Source organism: Alosa pseudoharengus, unplaced genomic scaffold (genome assembly GCF_046254945.1).
Source record: "Alosa pseudoharengus isolate Yale_2024_CS ecotype anadromous, Long Island Sound unplaced genomic scaffold, YU_APseudo_1.1 YU_APseudo_1.1_scf_11, whole genome shotgun sequence".
NCBI lineage: Eukaryota > Metazoa > Chordata > Actinopteri > Clupeiformes > Clupeidae > Alosa > Alosa pseudoharengus.
The window spans coordinates 22,322,338-22,339,988 of record NW_027468576.1 but is presented as its reverse complement, the minus strand read 5'-3'; the positions used below and the strand labels follow the sequence as shown (position 1 = coordinate 22,339,988).

General features: G+C 47.9%; 2 protein-coding genes across 3 annotated transcripts in view; both read right to left on the bottom strand.

The window, feature by feature from the left end:
• Positions 1-371: 371 nt before the first annotated feature.
• Positions 372-2,712, bottom strand: cunh1orf146 (chromosome unknown C1orf146 homolog). Its single transcript, XM_076275403.1, has 5 exons — positions 2,650-2,712; positions 2,197-2,290; positions 1,550-1,721; positions 1,364-1,442; positions 372-665 (listed from the first exon to the last, which is right to left on the bottom strand). Exons 1-5 carry the CDS (start codon positions 2,710-2,712, stop codon positions 513-515), a joined length of 561 nt encoding a protein of 186 aa, XP_076131518.1. The 3' UTR covers positions 372-512.
• A 468-nt stretch (positions 2,713-3,180) lies between these two features.
• btbd8 (BTB domain containing 8) overlaps positions 3,181-17,651 on the bottom strand; it is a 42,634-nt gene continuing 28,163 nt past the window's right edge. For both annotated transcript variants that reach the window (XM_076278427.1, XM_076278426.1), the window contains 7 exons: positions 16,650-16,779; positions 14,648-14,709; positions 12,468-13,125; positions 9,663-9,750; positions 9,140-9,282; positions 6,879-8,690; positions 3,181-4,492 (listed from right to left, as the gene is read on the bottom strand). In XM_076278427.1, coding sequence (XP_076134542.1) covers positions 3,900-4,492; positions 6,879-8,690; positions 9,140-9,282; positions 9,663-9,750; positions 12,468-13,125; positions 14,648-14,709; positions 16,650-16,779 — 3,486 coding nt within the window. In that variant the 3' untranslated portion in view covers positions 3,181-3,899. The remainder of the gene's footprint in view (positions 4,493-6,878; positions 8,691-9,139; positions 9,283-9,662; positions 9,751-12,467; positions 13,126-14,647; positions 14,710-16,649; positions 16,780-17,651) is intronic.

The following is a 17,651-nucleotide window of genomic DNA, read 5'->3' as shown; positions in this document are numbered from 1 at the left end:
AGTGACTTTCGGGACTTGTATGCTTCTGAGTAGTTTACGAATGCTGTGTCCATACCATTGGAGTTTTGATTTTATATTAGTGTAGTTTAACCTAATTTGCTCATCACGCTTCTATACAAGTAACTTGCCATGCGAGGACATTTGTTGTTTTATATGGCTCGGTTTAACAAAAATATAACAAAACAGGTGTGTTGTTAATATTGATTTTTATTTTGTTAACAACTATTAAATATTTAAACAATTGCTTGTCATTAATTATTGAATAACTGCTTTACTAACTGAATACTCTGAACAATGAAATGGTATAACTCGATTATAAAGACTTATGAATATGTTATAAATACACATTTGATCATTGCTGACACTTGCTGTCAGACACCCAGCTCCTGTATACCTGTATAAATGATCCATCTTAAATAACTGCAAGGACTGAAGACACTAACTCAAAGGAGTGTAAACCAGGAACTATCAAGTCATCAATCACCCTTATCTTGTTACACTAATAAACAGCCTCAGACTCCAGGGGTCCAATTGCGAGTGGGGACTGCCATCATCTGAGTCTGAATGTCCCTCAGCAGCTCCCATACAGGACTGCGCTCGATGAGGTGGGCACGAACCAGGGACATGCGGTCCCTCACGGTGTCCACATGGGGCTTGCTGGTGGCCTGAGTAGATGAACAGATGCTTAGAAGATTGGTGGCTTAGTGATTAAATGTTTGTTTAGTGTCAGTGTACAGATTTACACATAGACACAGGAGTGCAGATGTCCTGCAACTTCAGTGTTGAGCATAAGCAATGTGGTGGTAAAATAAATCAATGAATCCCTATTCATTTGCAAAATATTGAAACTATTTAATTTACAGTAACACCTTTTACCAACCTCAAGGATTCTTTTCATATGTATATTTTCCTAACAACACATTTCTAAACAATGACAACTTGAACTTAATTTGAGGTCCATGTTTAAAATTCAATTAGCTTAGAATTCAAGGCTATGTTGTGGGCCAAATTGACATTTCAAATCTTTATTAAATCATGGCAGTGAGATTTAGGCACAATGCTTAAGGTATTCAGTTTTCAATCTAGCTTTGTGCAGTAGCTTCTTCACAAGACAGCCCTCAGTCTCAGCAGAGAGTGTGCTATACCCTTGCAATAACCTGATAAGGGTGGTTAGCTGTACTGAACATTGGTCCATTGTCCTTAGCCCTTAATGTAATTGCTGTGTGACATTGTGAAAAAAAAACCTCAGGGACAATGACGTTCTTATATCTGGGGTTTATTCTTGGACTGGATGACTGACTTATTGAATGAAAGTGTATTGTTGTATGCCTCTGAATTTGTCTTTCCACTCATTTAACCTCACCTTTGCAAGAGCCAACATTCCCTTGACCATGTTTGCATTACAGTGGACTGGAAGAACACGGAGGTTAGTGCCAAAGAATCTGTTGTAAATAAATACATTACTAATATGATTACTTACTGATATGGGTTATGTTGTAATACTCTCAATACAACAGTTAATATCATATAAATATATCTATCTGGTCACCTGATCTGTACAGCTGCCATGATATCCCACTCTTTCTTCCCGAAAACGGGAGCCTGGAGCAAGAGGAAACTATTTCTGTGCACCTGCACAAACTTTTGGATTTTCTCATACAGGTCCGTGTTCTCCAGTGACTCTTGAATCTCCTGAGGGACCACTAACATGAAGGCCGTACCTGTCAGAGAAGCAAAAGTCACATACATCGACCAAGCATTCAATGAAGACCCTAAATCACAATACATTCGAAGTAGTTGCAAGGGAGCTGGCCAATTTTCTTTCATAACACACCTACTAGTTGTTTACACTTGAAAGGGTTATGCCTTCATTGCCTTGGTCCGTTTCATAGGTCAGTTGCCTTGCCTAATCTCAACGTACAACAATCATAGGGCAGGGGAGCCCTTTACCACTCCTTCTTCCCCACCAGCAACAACGACACGAGGATGGAGACACCTGATAGGCCTAAGGGTAGCGGTGTAATATGTCTCCTCAGAACAGCTGGTAGGTTGCTGAGGCTCATCATGGCAATATAAAGCTCTTTATTCCTCCATGAAAACTGTCTCAATGATCAGCATTTCAACTTTACAGCAAGCAGGTAAAGTCTGAGAAGTGAATGAGCATCTTATCAACTTTAGTAAATAATGGTACCTCACCTGAAAGAGGGAAAACGAAGGATCCAGGTTCGACACCATCTGAAAACCGAATCCGATGCTGTTGAGCGCACAACAGCCTAGCCGACTCGTGATTCTGCAAAGAAAAGCCTAGAACCTCAGCTGCTGGAACTGACAAACGTTAGCCACTAGAAAATGCAGTTGCCATGTGAAAAAAATCCATGGGTTTTCATGAGTAAATGGGTAGCCTAATAAAAAAAAAAAGAGTAGGCTGGGTATATCGCTAATTCTGTTTAGATAATGTTAATCACCTGGTTTGGGGGGAAATAACAGCAAGCTAACGTTAATGTTAAGTTGCTAGTTTCTCCATTTAGCTGAGGGAAAACTCAGTCATGTCTGGCGTCCCGAGACATCTAACTAGAATCTAGGCCTTTCCATGTGTTACACATCTGCAGAATTAGAATTACAATTACAGTTTAATTTCTCAGTTGTTACCTGAAGTGATGTGCTAACTATCACTGTAGTCTGCCATGAATCACACTTTTGCTGATCTGCCATGATCATTTACTGCACCGTATGTTATGCCATACTTCCTGTAGAGGGCACTGTCTCTATCTACGGCTTTTTCATTGATGATTGTCGTCATTGTCATTGTTGCATGAAACATGGGGACAAGAGTTTCTGCCGGATTACAAGCATCTCTGAACTGACCACATTTCAGCCTTCTAGGTCACTTGATATCACTTAGAAACACAACTGAGCCCTAGCACAAGGTCTTGTGAAGCTGTGTGCAAAAGTAGATCAATATAGAATGAAAATATGAGTGCTTTAGACCATTATTTGCCAAGGTGCTCATGCGTTTTGTAAAATACCTATGGAAACTCCCCATAGGACTTTTGGTTATCCAAAATGCATACTGACAATCAAATGCTTACTGCACATGAACCCCTTTGTGTAGAAGCATAATCCTGGTCTCAAATGAAAGGTAAACATGCTGTAAACTGTATAAGACAGAAGCAAATTACATAGTTGAAACCACATTTTTTTATTGGCTTGCTCACAACAGTGAAATGTAAACCAACAGGCCATCTACATGTTCTTTATTTTCTAGCAAATGCCATCTAACCAACGCCATGAGAAAGACATACATCTTGTCTTTTTTTCTTTTGGTTTTCTAATAAAGACTGAAGCAAACACCAAGTAAACAATTCTGAATTACAAAAATGTCTGCATGCAAAACAAGTTGCCTTGGCGACAATCTGTAATTTTTTTTAATAAGGAGAACCTTTCAAGAGGAGCACGGCAGGTTCTGGGCAAAGTGGCATGAGATGCGGCTTCGAAGTCCATAAACAAACAAACAAACATACATACATACATAAATAAACAACAGAGGTGACTCATCGAAAAAAAGAATGAGCCTTTCAAACCGATGGATAGGAACTTTAACTGATATACTGGCTACTGTCATGGCCAAAGAACTTGAGCCTAGTCCTGATCTAAACCCTGATGTTAATGGACAATCTCGACACAGATGGAGTTCAGAGAAAGACTAGGCCTAGCTCTCATCCCAGGATAGCAACCCAGAGTCCACAGACCTAAAGGGTCGGTACCAGTCCAGAGATAGAATTATGAGAATGTCTCTTAAAGGACAGTTTGGGTGTTGGGAAATGTTTTTTGAGATGACAAGAGTGAGGTGTACTCCTGCCTCTGCCAGGGTTACGGATAGTTCTTTTTGGGGGGGTTGGTCAGTGATGAGTCTCCAGCTCCAGGATGGTCCACTCACCCTGCGGGGACGCGGCGTCTTCAGGCGAGTAGCTGGTGACTGTGATGCTGGCCGTGGACTCGTCCAGCGGCGAGATGAGCTCGGCCCAGCGCTTGAAGCTCTCCTTCTCGTGTGGCAGGAAGGCGTGCTGGGCCAGGCAGTCACGTGACAGTGACAGCGTCTGCTTGATCAGGTACTGCGCCAGGTTCAGGTCCTCAGGCACCGAGTTGATGACACCCAGGCTGGCATCCTGCTCGGTCAGCAGCTGCCGCAGCAGGCGCCAGTCCCGCTCCGCAAACTGACTGTTCTCATCCTCGTCCGCCTCCTCGTACACCTGGTTCTCAGTCTCGATCTCTCCTCCCCCTTCCTCCTCCTTGTCCTCCTCCTCCTCTCCCGGTCCTCGCTCCTCACCCTGCTGTCCTGTGATGCTCGAGTCCCCGTCAGCGTTCCCCTCCGCGTCCAAGTTCTGCTCAAAGGCCTCGCTCACGTCCATCTCATAGATGGGAGAGAGGGCTTTGGATGGACGGCGACTATGAGTGCAGCTTTGATCCAATCTGTCACAAGCATCAAAGTCCCCTAAAAGCAATTGACAATACTGCACAATGACCAACGTGATTCAGCGTTTGGATTTAATTTTTTTTTTGTACTTTCTTTTATGTTCTTTGCTCTGAAGTGAACACACAGAGATAGAACATATACATACATTTCATTTAAGAAGCTTTGTGATATGATCTATTCCCAGCATTGGTTGACATTAGTTTCACCCCTAATGCAACTGTGTCCTCTTTAAAATGGTCACAAATGTCAAAATGATAGCTGCTGGACTGCAACTGGAATTCACCATTGTCATTCACTTGGATGCAAATGCTGGGGAATGGACAATGGTGGTTTACTTGACAAATCTGGAACAGAAGCTTAGTGAAAAATAAACCCAAAGTCTCCAGAGATTCAACTGAACTTTGGAAAGTGTGGAAGGAAAGAAAGAGAGAGGATGGACAGCTGCCCTAAAGTTGATGCACAGAGGAAAAGGGGGATGCTTCTCTTCAATGTGTCTCTTTTGTCCACCACTACCAAGACACCGCCTTTCTGCCAGTGCCACCGTCAACTCCGCCTGCTACAGCAACTCAAGTCTTAGTCAGGCACAAGAGATATGTTTGTTTCTGTTGTTGCTGTTAACTTATCACTGAGTCCCGTGCACAAGGTTATTGTATAGATCTGAGACTTTTTGTTACTATAAAAAAACAAATGCTGTAGAACACACACACTAAGCATAGTGTTTTCACTTACAAGGACTCGAGTGCATATGTTCTCTGACCATGAGGTCACTCATAACACAGAAGTTAGAAGTTTGCTTGCAATTTGTTGCTTTTTTTTTTTTTAACAAAATCCACTGGTTGCAAACAAATGAGGATCATGCAATTAAATGATACTTCACCACTTATTGCTTTTTCAGGATTAAATGCTAGAGTGGTTTTCTGCACTGGAAGAGAGCTATGGAGGGAGTGGTACCATACCAGTGAAAAAAGAGAGACATAGTGGAACCGTGACTTTTCTAGAAACATAGCATATACAGAAAGTTCTACCGGCACTACAAAATTACATTAAAATAAAATAAAAGTCTACAGCATAAAAAAAAACAATAAATAAAATAAGAGATCTACAATTAAGGAGATGGGTACCTACGGACTAGAGACACCATGGTCTAGTGGAGATGCAATCCAAACAGGCGATAACACATGAAATAATAATAATAATAAAAAAAAAAACATCAATGACACAAGACAACGACGACGACAACAACACACACGTAAACTAAAATAATAACACTGAGACATTTATGGGATCGAAAAATTAATTAACAAAATAAAACATGGCTTTCTAAGTTAATGCTGAAAGTGCTTGTGGGGTTCTTTAAACTCACAGAGAGTTTATATGAGGAACAAGTGGAACAGCTGGCGCAGGAGAAAGGTGGTCTCACTCGTATATATCACATTATACAGGTGAGAGACTCACCTTTCTCATGGAACAGTGTGTTGCCACAATGGCGGTCACAAAGTCACCTGTACAATATTTTTTTTGTTACTCTTTTTGTTTCCCTTTTTTTTTGGAATGCATCCAGTAGGATGAGTGACTGTGCCACTTGTGCATATAGTGAATCTAAGTTGCTGCAAAAGAGGCGGCATGTCTTAATGTTAACAGGAAAAAAAGGTGATAAATAAATAAACAAAGCTCAAAGAATAATACCAGGGTACGAATAACTCAAAAATGTTAACACAAAAGTTGTAATGTTTGCATTTTCTTCACTTCGGTACGTATATCAAAGTGCATTGATATGACTAACGCTGACTGGCCTTGCTACAAAGCAATGGCCTCTCCCCGACAATCTGTCTGAGCAAGTCCCTAACAGTTTGGAACAAGGAGTCCTGATGGAGCTGCTGTCTGCGCTGCTATGCTGTAAACTGAGGTGTAAAGGGCACAGTGGCTCTGGATCAAGGTAGTTAAAGTTGTCAGAGTTGACTGAATAGTGTGGTCAGCTTAAAACTACTTCTGATTGTAATGTGCCATCTTCCCATGGATGTCCTGATGTTACGGACTTAAAATAACAGAGGGCCGATATTGAATATTTAAATTGAGATAGGGAGCTACCTATAAGTTATATGAACCTGGCCCTATGATGATACTAGCTGATATAAGTATTTACTCTTAGGTAGATGATTAACGTCCTTCAAAGGACAGACAAGAGCCAACAGCATTTCACTTTGAGGAGCCTGTATCTTGCAGGGTGAGACTACGCTACACTGTACTGAGTTGTGGGGAGCCTGGGGTTGGAGTGTGGTGGTGGAGGTGGGGGACGAGTGGGAGGAGTTAGTTGCTCTGTGGGAGTGGCTTAGGGGTGGGGTACAGACTTTGGGGGGGTTGGGGTGAGGGTTGGGAAGGGGCGGGTCCTTAGATTATACGTTACCTGCAGGGGAGTGGGAGGCCTGGGAGGGGGAGCTGGCTGTGTGCTGCGGCGGTTCGGGTAAGTCCAGCCGAAGCTCAGCCCGCTGTGTGCTGTCGGAGGGTCTGCTGCCGCGGTACTGCTCAGCGTGCCTGAGGTCCAGGTGGCAGGGCCTCTCCTGCGGAGGCGGGTCCTGCCCGTCCCTGCTGCTCTCTCCCAGCGCGAGCTCCTGGACCTCGGTCAGGAACACCACCCCCTTGGCCTCAGTGTCTTGGCTGGATGGGTCAGTGTGGTTATTGGCAGGGGCTTCAAAGACGTCACCTGTGCCCCCCTCCTCAGAGCCCAGCTCCTCACACTCGTCCACGGAGAGCAGCACGGAGCGGCGGAAGCCTGTGGTGCTAGCGGCCGCGCCAGTGGAGGAAGCGGCCATCTGGAACTGGTTCTCCTGGTCAGCAGCGTCCTCAAAGGCCAGGTTGATGATACCCTGGAACTGGGGCGAGGGTTCAGCCTGAGCAGGCCCCACTCCTCCCGCTCCTCCCGCTCCTCCTCCTCCCCGCAGCACCTCCACCTCAGATGTCTCCTCCTCAGACTCCTCCTCCTCTTCCTCTTCCTCCTCTTCCTCGGATGAGAAGAGCTGATGGTCAGGCACGTTCTTCATCTCCCCAAGGTCAATCGCGGGCACCTCCTCTTCCTGTGTGGGGGTGTCGTCGCCACCACCAGCCAACCATGAGCGAGGCCTTCCAACAGCCCCGGCGCCACCTCCTCCTCTCCTCCTGGCGGCCGCCACCTCCTCCTCGCTGGTGGTGTCGGGCTCGCGGCCCCTCAGCCGCACCTCCACGCGGAGCGGCCCCCCTCCTGGTGCCGTGGGGCCCTCGCACGTCTTCAGCTCCTCGGGCGTGCTGGTGTCACTGCTGCTGCGACCGAGGAAGTCCGGGCAGCGCATGGTGCCGCAGCGCCAGGCGCCCTCGCCACGGCCCTGCGAGCAGTCGTCGTCCTGCGAGCCGCCGGCATCGTAATCCTCCGAACGTGGCTTCATGTCGTCCGATGAGGTGCTGGCCGCGCTGGCCGACTCCGACTCGGGGCTGGCCTGGAGCTGGGGGCGCCGCGGGCCGCCGCTCCATGACTCCTCCTGTGGTGTGCTGCCCAGGCTGGCCAGGCTGCTTGGGGTGTCCGTGGGAACCGGAACGGGAGCGTCCGAGTCCGCGGAGCGCTGCTGAGGAACAGGTTTCGTGGAGCCAACAGTGGACGATTCTTGAGACATCTGTTGGCTCTGGTGTGCTGTTTGTCTACTGGACTGGTCAGCGGTGCTGGTTGGTTGGGCAGGAATGTTGGAGGTGATCACAGAACTGAGTGTTTGCTGATCGGCAGCCTTCTGGTGTTCTGGATTGGCCTCTGTTGTGCTGACAGACCCTGCTGCTGATGTGCTGATTTGTGACGACACCGGAGTTTTTCCAGAACCTTCTCCCTGTTCAACTAGAGAGGGCGCCTCCGTCGTACCTGGCTTGGCAGCCGCCGTGACGCTGGACTGAGATGCAGCCGCTTTGGTCTCAGAGTTCTTGGAGCTGGTGGTCTCCTTGGCTGTGGCTGCTGTCCTCTTGGCAGTGACGGCGCCTTTGGCCTGACCAGCTGCTTTCGGCGCCTCGACGGAGCCCTTGGCCTTTAGTGTGGCTTTGCTGCTGGAGGCAGGGGAGGTCTTGGAAGAAGCGGCGGGGGCTTTGGCTGCTCTGCTGGCAGCCGGGGCAGGCTTGGCCACGCGCCGCTTGCTGCTGTCCTTCTCCTCCTCTTTCTTGGGGGAGGCCGGCTTCCTGGAGCTGGGCGCTGAGCTTGGTCTCGAGACTGCAGAGAAAAGTGGGATACCAAAATCACTGAAAGACAGTAAGAGTTGCAACACGGAAAATATTTCTAAACCAAACAAATCCAATAAAATAACACGGTTGGTGGTGTTAGTGAGTATGGCAAGAACCGGGGGTGTAAATGCACAATGCAAGAATGTCAAAGGTAAAGCTTAAATGTGAGTAAAAGGTTGCTAAAAGCTGTGGACATTTACATGGTTACAATTTTCCACAACAAAGACAGAAGGTGAAAGCCTCATATGCGATGACTCATAGTGAGAGTGAAAGACATGTCTGAGCCAAACCAGTGAGTCAGACAGGAAGCAGCAGTGGTTATAAAGTGCTACAAAGTAATAAAACAGTGTGTCGAGCAGACATGAAAGGAAAGGAAAATAATAAAAGACCAAAATAAAATGGAAGCGGTAAGGAGGCAGACGTAACGGACTGACTGACCGTGGTTGTCAATGGGGCCAGAGGCGGCTGAGGTGGCCCGGCCCTTGCTCTCCGTCCGGCCTGCAGAGGGTGCTGTGGTGGGCCTGCTGGCTGCTCCGCTCTTGGCTCTGCTGGCCTCCCTCCCAGTGGCACTGTTGCTAGGGCTGAGTCACACAAACACAGAGAGCCGTTGGCATGGGGGCACCTTTTAGAACCGCTCAGAACCTTAAGAATGGACCCTCCGTAATAGTTAAATGTCAACCATAAATGAATCCTCCTGAAAAGTCTTCTATGTGTAACTGACATTCTATATTTATTCATACTAAAATAAGCAATGTACCACAATGACCTTACCATAGGTAGTCTTGTATAGTACAGTTATGGTGGATGACATCTGCACTAATGAAAAAAAAGTGTTTGAAACTGTTGTTGTTATTCTCGTACTGATGTTATACAACTAAGTGAAATGGCAACTGCACACCAGAGGGTGGAGCTAGTGTTCCTGATGCAGTCCTACGTCGCTGCTCATAAGCCACTCGCTCACCTGCTTGTCTTCTCCGCCTCGGCTTTCGGGCTGGTTTTGCTCAGTGTGGTTTTGGACATGACCTTGGCTTGTGTTTTGGGCCTGAGACCTGCAAAGAAAGAGCAGATAAAGAGAATTACAAGCAAAACCAGACGGTGCAAGATCCCTGGGTAATATGAAGCCCATCTCGGCTAGACATTAATTAATTAGACGGAGGACAAAGCACAAAGGACACTCGTCAGTTCTTCTAATTAGTAGAGATTCACTCTATCCAGGAGGATGTGTTCCTGTGGAGATTTGATTAAACATGAGGTCGAAAACTGATTTTAGGTTAAAGACTGATTACATAGCCAACTGACTTGAGCAAAACGAGGCTTTGAAAGGACAACATTCAGGAATTTCATAATTTTGTGAGTGTGTGTGTGGGTGACTACTTCAAGTGGGTGTAGACTGGGCAAATTGGACTGATGATATATGGTCTGTGATCTGCCAATCAAACATGCTAACTTGCACAGTTGAGGGGTGAGGAGGAATTAATCATTAAACACACACACATGCATACACACACAAACTGTGATAAATAAGTAGAACTGAGTAAAGTGTAACTCTGGAGTAAAAACAACCTAGGGTCTATTTCCGGTAGCTAACAACTTCAAACTTTTGATTGAGAGCAAAATTACATTACACTTACAGTGATGCTAACCGGGCAAGGTGCCACGTCGCTATTTTATATCACCAATACCAGTTAGCATCACTATAAGCCCATTCAGTGATCATGCAAATAAACGGTCTTGCTAAAAACGCCACCAATTAACGTAATTTTGCTCTCAATCAAAAGTTTGAAGTTACTACAGGAAATAGACCCTAGCTTGTTTTTACTCCGGAGTTACACTTCAATATTTAGCCCCCATCTAAATGCAGTAAGCAAAGAGGGCCGTATGCCACAGATTTTCTTTGCTACTGGTCTCCCACAGAAACACACATACACAGAGCTAGTTGTTGATGCTAGAGCAGATATGTCTCAACAGGCAGACACTTCCCGACGTATGGCCTTGCCCTTTGTGTACTGAAAGGTTATGAGCGCAAGAAATGCCAATTGCAAAACAGGCAAGATATGTCAATTACTCATGCTAATGAATAAAGCACACTGGTACCATGCAGGAGTAGTTCACAGCAAGGAGGACAAATAGCAGAGAGGAAAGGAGAGGGGAGGAAAGGAAGGAGACAAGAGGAGAGAAGAGGGGAGGAGAGGAGAGGAAAGGGAGGGTGGAACGCATGGCGCTCTCTCAGGATCAATCTTTTGGCAGAGCTGTGACAGAAACCCTGTTAACCAGAGGATCCTGTTGTCATCCTAAACCATATTACCCTCTCCTGCACTTACTATTCATTTGAGACACTGACTAACACCATAACACACACACACACACACACACACAACACAGGCAAAATAAGTGGTTAGTCATAGTGTGACTGTGACGTGTGAGAGTGTACGTGTGTCAGTGTGTGTGCTCAACAGCTAAGTGTGTTGACCTTCAGCGCCTGTGGCTCTGGGTGATATATGTGTGTCTGCATGTTTGTGTGTTGCCCCTATTCTGTCATGGCCGAGTCAGTCCCTTCCACCCAGAGACGATCAGATGGGGAGATTAGAGAGAGATGGACAGATGAGAGCACCAGGAAATGCAAATGGAGGACAGAGAGAGGACAGAGCAGAGACAAAGAGAAGGAGAGAGAGAGAGAAGAGAGGAGTAAATGAACTGAAAGAGGCAAACAGAGCTAGGAAAAAAAGCAGGCAGCGCCTTAATATTCTTGTAAAGCAATGAAGCAGAGCGTTCCAGTGAACTGAATCTCATTCCCTCCCACCTCATAGATCTGTGACAGAGAGCCACTGAAACACTCAGAAACACACACACACACACACACACACACACACACACACACACACACACACACACACACACACACACAGTTCAGTCACAAATATACCAATCTCCAAAACATTTGGGCACATACAAATTACTGAAATATACGAGACTTTGACACACACACACAAACACACACACACCTTTTGTAGATAACAGCACAATGAAGCCCCTTTAGAGACACACTCCACCCAGGTCTTGTGATATCCCAGTCACATCAAAACAGGGGCAGAGAGCACAACATAACCAAGCCCACCATTCAAACAAACAAGCACACCTCATGACATGACACACAAGAACATCTTTACTGAACCTGCATGGCCTTCCTACCTGCATCCTGAGGTCCAGTGAACCAGCTAATCTGCTAAACGCTCACTCACGTAGCTCCACAACAACCTGCAAATCTGTCTGTGAGCGAAAGCTATTTTTAGCAGCTGAGACAGAGAGAGAGAGAGAGAGAGAGAGAGAGAGGCCAGCAGCCAGAGAGGTGAGGAGGAGATGGGGCTGCTGGACTGAGGTGCGGCATTCGCTTTTTACTGCCTGAAGATGTCTGCCTTTTGTCTGCCCTCTCACCAGCCTGCCTTGTGATCTTCATGCTATGTGTGTGTGTGTGTGTGTGTGTGCGCGCGTGTGTGAGGGGTTGGGTGCTGACGATATTCAGTTCACGTAATAATATGTTTTGTTGTTAATGATGTGGTCTTCCAAAAAATATCGGCCCATTTCTAAGAATACGAATTTCACAGTTGTTAAAAGCTGATTGTGTAAGAGGTGTGTGTGTGTGTGTGTGTGTGTGTGTGTGTGTGTCTGGATCATGGACAGCCTGAGAGTGTGGGTAGAAGGAGTAGTGCAGTGTGGTGCTCCAGGAAGAGCCAGTGAGTCGGGGTGGGGTCATTCTGTGAGCTCTGACCTGCTGCCGACTGGCTGCCGTTGTGGCGGAGGCTCCCAGAGCTGTTGTCCGGGGAGGCACTGCCCGACGTAGAAGGTGTTGGCTGGGCCTCGGTGCCTGAGGGCGAGTCCTTGCTCGCGGCGCTCGGCTTGGAGGGCTTAGCCGTCCTGTTCTGACCCGCTGTGGCGCCTGCCGTGGCAGCCGTTGCTTTGGACCTGGCGCCCGTGCTTGTGGTGGCGAGCTTCTTGTCCTGAGCGTCCTTCGAGGCCCCTGCTTTTCCCGTGGGTGACCCCTTGGGCCCGTTGGCGGTGGAGCTGCCATCCGCCCTCCGTGCTGCTGCTGTGCCGTTGACGACTGGTTTGCTGGCGGTAGCGGCTGAGGAGGTCGCCTTGGCTTTGGCGGTGGCGCTCCTGTCGGCGGGGGCCCGGGCCTTGTCGCTCTTGGCCCGCAGAGAGTCTCCGTTGCTGGCCCTGCCAGCCGCAGAGCCCCTCCCTGCCGGGGAGGTGTGGGCAGGGGTGCCCAGGCCGTCCGACTTCATGCCGCTGCTGCTCCGGGCAGCCGGTGACGAGGGGGAGGAGGAGGAGGGGCGCTGAGGGGGTCTGGAGGCCCGGAGTGGCCGATGTGGGGGGGGGCTCTCAGACGGCGACTCAGGACCTGAGGCGCATTTCACACGCCTTTGCTGTGGAAGAAAGAGAGAGACAGAGAGAGAGAGAGAGAGAAGAGTAAGACTTTAAACGGCTGAAGAGATTCTACACATAGCCGATGCCATCTGCTCGCCGCGTAATCAAAACAGCCTGTTGCATGACAAGAAAAGAGCTCCAACACGCCTCTTTGTCATATCAAACCCTGACAATGAGGCACCATTTAGCAAGCACAAGACTTTTTTCCCCTGCTTCTGTCCTACTTCACAATTTCAGAACGCTTAGTTGGCATGGAAGTCTCAACAAGCCAGGCCAAAGAGTCTGGCAATTGTCACCCCTGTGAGCGGACTCATACGCCAGGCCAGCCCAACTCTGACGTGGGTGACCTTTATGAGCGAAGCCACAGTGGAGCTCTTGTTGTCTGACCGGATAATGTGCTCAACCACCGGCCCATAATTACAGTCCTTCCATATCACTGCATCCCGTCTCTCCCTCTCAATGGGACCTCCCCGTGCAGAGTTAATCAATGGCCGAGTTAGGAGAGGGCTTTGAATTTATCACTGTGAACGGAGAGAAGAGAGAGAAGAGAGAGAGAGAGAGAGAAAGAGAGAGAGAGAGCGCAATGGAGACAGGGCTTTCTCTCAATGGGAGGAATAACAGCCCGTCAGCCAGGCTTGGTCCGGTTCAGCCATGCAGAGCGAGAGCCTTGGAGAGAGCCAGGGGAGGGGAGGAGGAGAGCATCACCCTCTACATCAAACGACTTCCTGTCAGCGGCCATCAGGTTGGCGTCTTCTCCTCTCGTTCATTCTCCTTTTCTCTCCCTCCCTCTCTCTTCCTCGCTTATTCTTTTTTCTATTTGGTAATGAGAACGATGAGGTGATTTCCATTGCCAATAAGCACCTAATGGCAGCTTCAATTACTTCAACTCCTGCTTATTACACACACACACACACACTCACACACATACTCACACACTCCTACTGGAGTATTCCCCCTGGAGTTCCACACTTTAAAAAACCAAGCCTTTCACAGCTAGCTTAACACTCGTGGTCCACTCAGACCCATGCGAGGCACAGATTGTTCTCTCTCCTGCTCTCGGAGTGGAGTGTTCGTTTAGAGATCTGGCGTGAAGACGCTGCGCTTAAGTCCGGGCACGAGCATTCCTGCCGCTGAGCTGCCGGCGGACCGGCTGAGTGCAGTGAGGTGTGTGACAGGACGACGGACGGAGACTGCTGAACAGCTGCCCAATACAATACGGCCCCATGCCTTATTACTCACACTCACCCAGTGTATTCGCTCGCTTCATTCATTCAAGGATACAGCAGCTGCAATGGAGGAGCTGCTCCGATGTTTATTAACCCTTAAAGGTGTAGGTTTTTGAACATTCTAAGTTCCGCAACAATTGAAGGTTCTAAAATTCTATGTTGAATTCAATGAACCCAGATATTCTTTTAGAACGTTCATTTCTCCACATTCCCATCACACCGGTGTGACGGTACTCCTTTGAGGGTTAAGCAGTATGATGTGGATTCATTCAATGAGAAGGAAACGAAGGCGTACCTGAGAGCTGGTGAGAACAGGCTTTTTGCTGAGTCTCTTGCTGTCTCCCTTATCTAGCGCAGCTGTGGCACAGAAAAGGAAAGAAGAAAGAAAAGGAGGGGAGAAAGACAGAGAGAGAGAGAGAGAGAGAGAGAGAGAGAGAGAGAGATTGGGAGGGAAGAGAAGCAGTCGGTTAAATCATGACAAATTAGCTTAATTACACTGGTTTGAAATAAACCACACTGGCACTGCCATATCAAAGACGGTAATAGAACAGCACTGTGGCTCAGTACAGAATAGTGTTTACAAAATTCTGTCTCACACAATACCATTCCATCCTCTATAAATCCCCCATTACACCATCCAGGCGTCTCTGAGTGCCACCAGTTCCCATCACCATCCCATCACTTGGCTATTATTTCCTAGAAGCAGCCCATCAGAGGTCCATCAGCACCACATCAGAGTGACGCCAAACCTGGATCAACTGGCTGCCAATCTTCCAGCATCCTTTCATCCAATCAACTCACTATTATTTCTGCTGTGGTCCTCCTGTTCTCTTTAGATATCTGTCAGTCTCAAATATCAAATGTCTTGCCAAAGTCTGAGCTGGTCTGTGTTTACACTCAGTGGCTCAGTATAAGCTGGTAGGTCAAGTCAAGTCTGAAGCCATTCAGCACACTGAAGCCAAAACCCTCTTCTCTCACAGCTCTACAATAAACACTAATCATTCTGAGAAAACAGAGAAGGGTAGGGAGAGAGAGAGAGAGAGAGAGAGAGAGAGGGGAAAAGACTGAGTAGGAGAAAGGAATCAGCATAATGTGGCCATGTTTCCATTATCTCTTCCCCCTGCTACCTAAATCTGTCACTAAAAGCTGGCTGAAAGGGCTGTTATCAAAGAACATCTGACTCCCTGGAGACGCAAGCCGTATCAAGACCAGAGCTGTTGCTGTTCTCATGATTGTGTGTGTGTGTGTACTGTACGTCTGCATGCTGACGTGTGGATACTTATTTGCATATCTTTGTGTGCATTCGTCTCTGTGTGCAAGTGTGTGTGTGTGTGTGTGTGTGCAATGATATATGGTCTCTAACGTGCATATGTATGTGTTTGCACATGTGTGTTGGCTTGGATGAGAGAGAGTTCTTCAGAGCAGGAATGTCAGAGGGATGTAGAGCGTCAGACAGATGCATAATTCATGCCGTTTGTGCACACATGCACTGACTGAGAGAGAGAGAGGGGCACAGAGAGAAGAGAGGAGAGGAGAAGAGAAGAGAGGAGAGGAGAAGAGGAGAGGGGGAAACAGAGCAGGGCATTATTCATCTCTCATTATGAGCAGATCAGATCCACGCTGTCGGACCACGGCTAGCCCTTCTCTCCTTCTCTCCCTCTCTTCTCCTCTCCTCCCCCGCCTGCCTGAAGAATGCACAAACGTGCTGAGCCCAGTGCCATTGGCACGCTAATGTTCAACAAGCTCTCCCGTAACGAGGCTGTTGACACTCTTGCAGACAGGAAACTGAGAGAGAGAGAGAGAGAGAGATATGGAGGGGGAGAGAAAGAGTGAAGCAAAAATGGAGTGGAAGCAAGAGATGGGACAGAGTAGAAATGAAGAGAGACTAAAAACAAAGGCAGATGATATGCACATACAGGGATAAAGGGGTGAAAGCACACAGGCAGAGAGAGAGAGAGAAAGAAGAGGGACAGACCCATCTGGTCTAACAATAGCATGACCGACAGTCAGAAGGCTTTACAGCTGCCCCCGTCAGGTCGTTAGCCAGTGTCTGCTTGGCGGGGCTCTGGCTCCAAACATCAACAACACCACCACACACACACACACACACACACACACACACACACACACACACACACACACACACACACACACAACACTCATGCACGCACACATGCATATACACACGCACGCGCACACACACACACACACTGCAGTCACTGAGCTGCAGTCAGGGTGTGTACCTGTGTGTGTGTGTGTGTGTGTGTGTGTGTGAAAACATGAGAGAAAGGACTGACCTGCTTGAATCCGCTCTCGGTGACGTGCCGGCAGGCTCTCCCATCCCTTGGTGTGGCGCACGGCGAAGTAGGACTGGAGCAGGAAGGTCCAGAGCTTTGCACGCAGAGCCCGCACCTCTCGCCTGAATGGCTGCCAGAGTCACACAGAGTCAGAGCCACGGAAAGAGAGAGAGGGAGAGAGCAGGAGATGGAGAGAAGGAAGGAGGGAGGGAGAGTGTGAGAGGGAAAGGGAGTAAGGAGGGGAGGGAGCAGGCGGTGCAAGAAGAGGGAGGGGAAAGACAGGAAAAAAACACTGGAGCGAATCAGCAGCTGCTTAAAGAGACCCCGTCGCCATGGCAACCAATCGCCATGGCTCCCTCCTCCTTCTCCTTCTTTCTCTCTTTCTCTCACACAAACACGCAAACACTCCACCCCTTTTTACGCAGGAGCCCGAATCCCACTCAAGATCCAGTGAGCTAAACTGATGATGTCACCAGCCAGGACCCCAACTCCCACCTCCTCAAAACAATTAAATGAAAATAGACAAACAAATCAAAACAAAATAAAACCCAAGTCCAGCACAGCTAGGCTCTCTGGGACTGGGGGTGGAGAGATTAAAGCAGGCCACACCCTTGCCATGTGGCCCTCCTCCTCCTCTCCCTAATCCAGCCCGCCTCTCTCTCTCCATCTCTCGGGACATGCCCCAATGCTGCTGTCCAATCTCTGCTCCTTATACTCAATAAGCTCAGCCAGCCATGTCACCCTACCTAGTTGTTCACTTTTTGCCTGGGTTGTTCACAATGTTTGGTAGGTTACCAAATGTACCTATTCCTTAATGTGAGCATGTGTGAGTGTGTGTGTGTGGTAGACTGATAGATAGAAGAGACAGATAGATGGGCAGAGATGCAGAGGTAAAGGAGAGAGACAATGGGAAGCATGTGTGTGTGAGCTGTGTGGTTCCCCCTCAGTGTCACTCCTTTATAATCCAGTATGCCAAAGGACACAGACATTATAGGAGGGCTT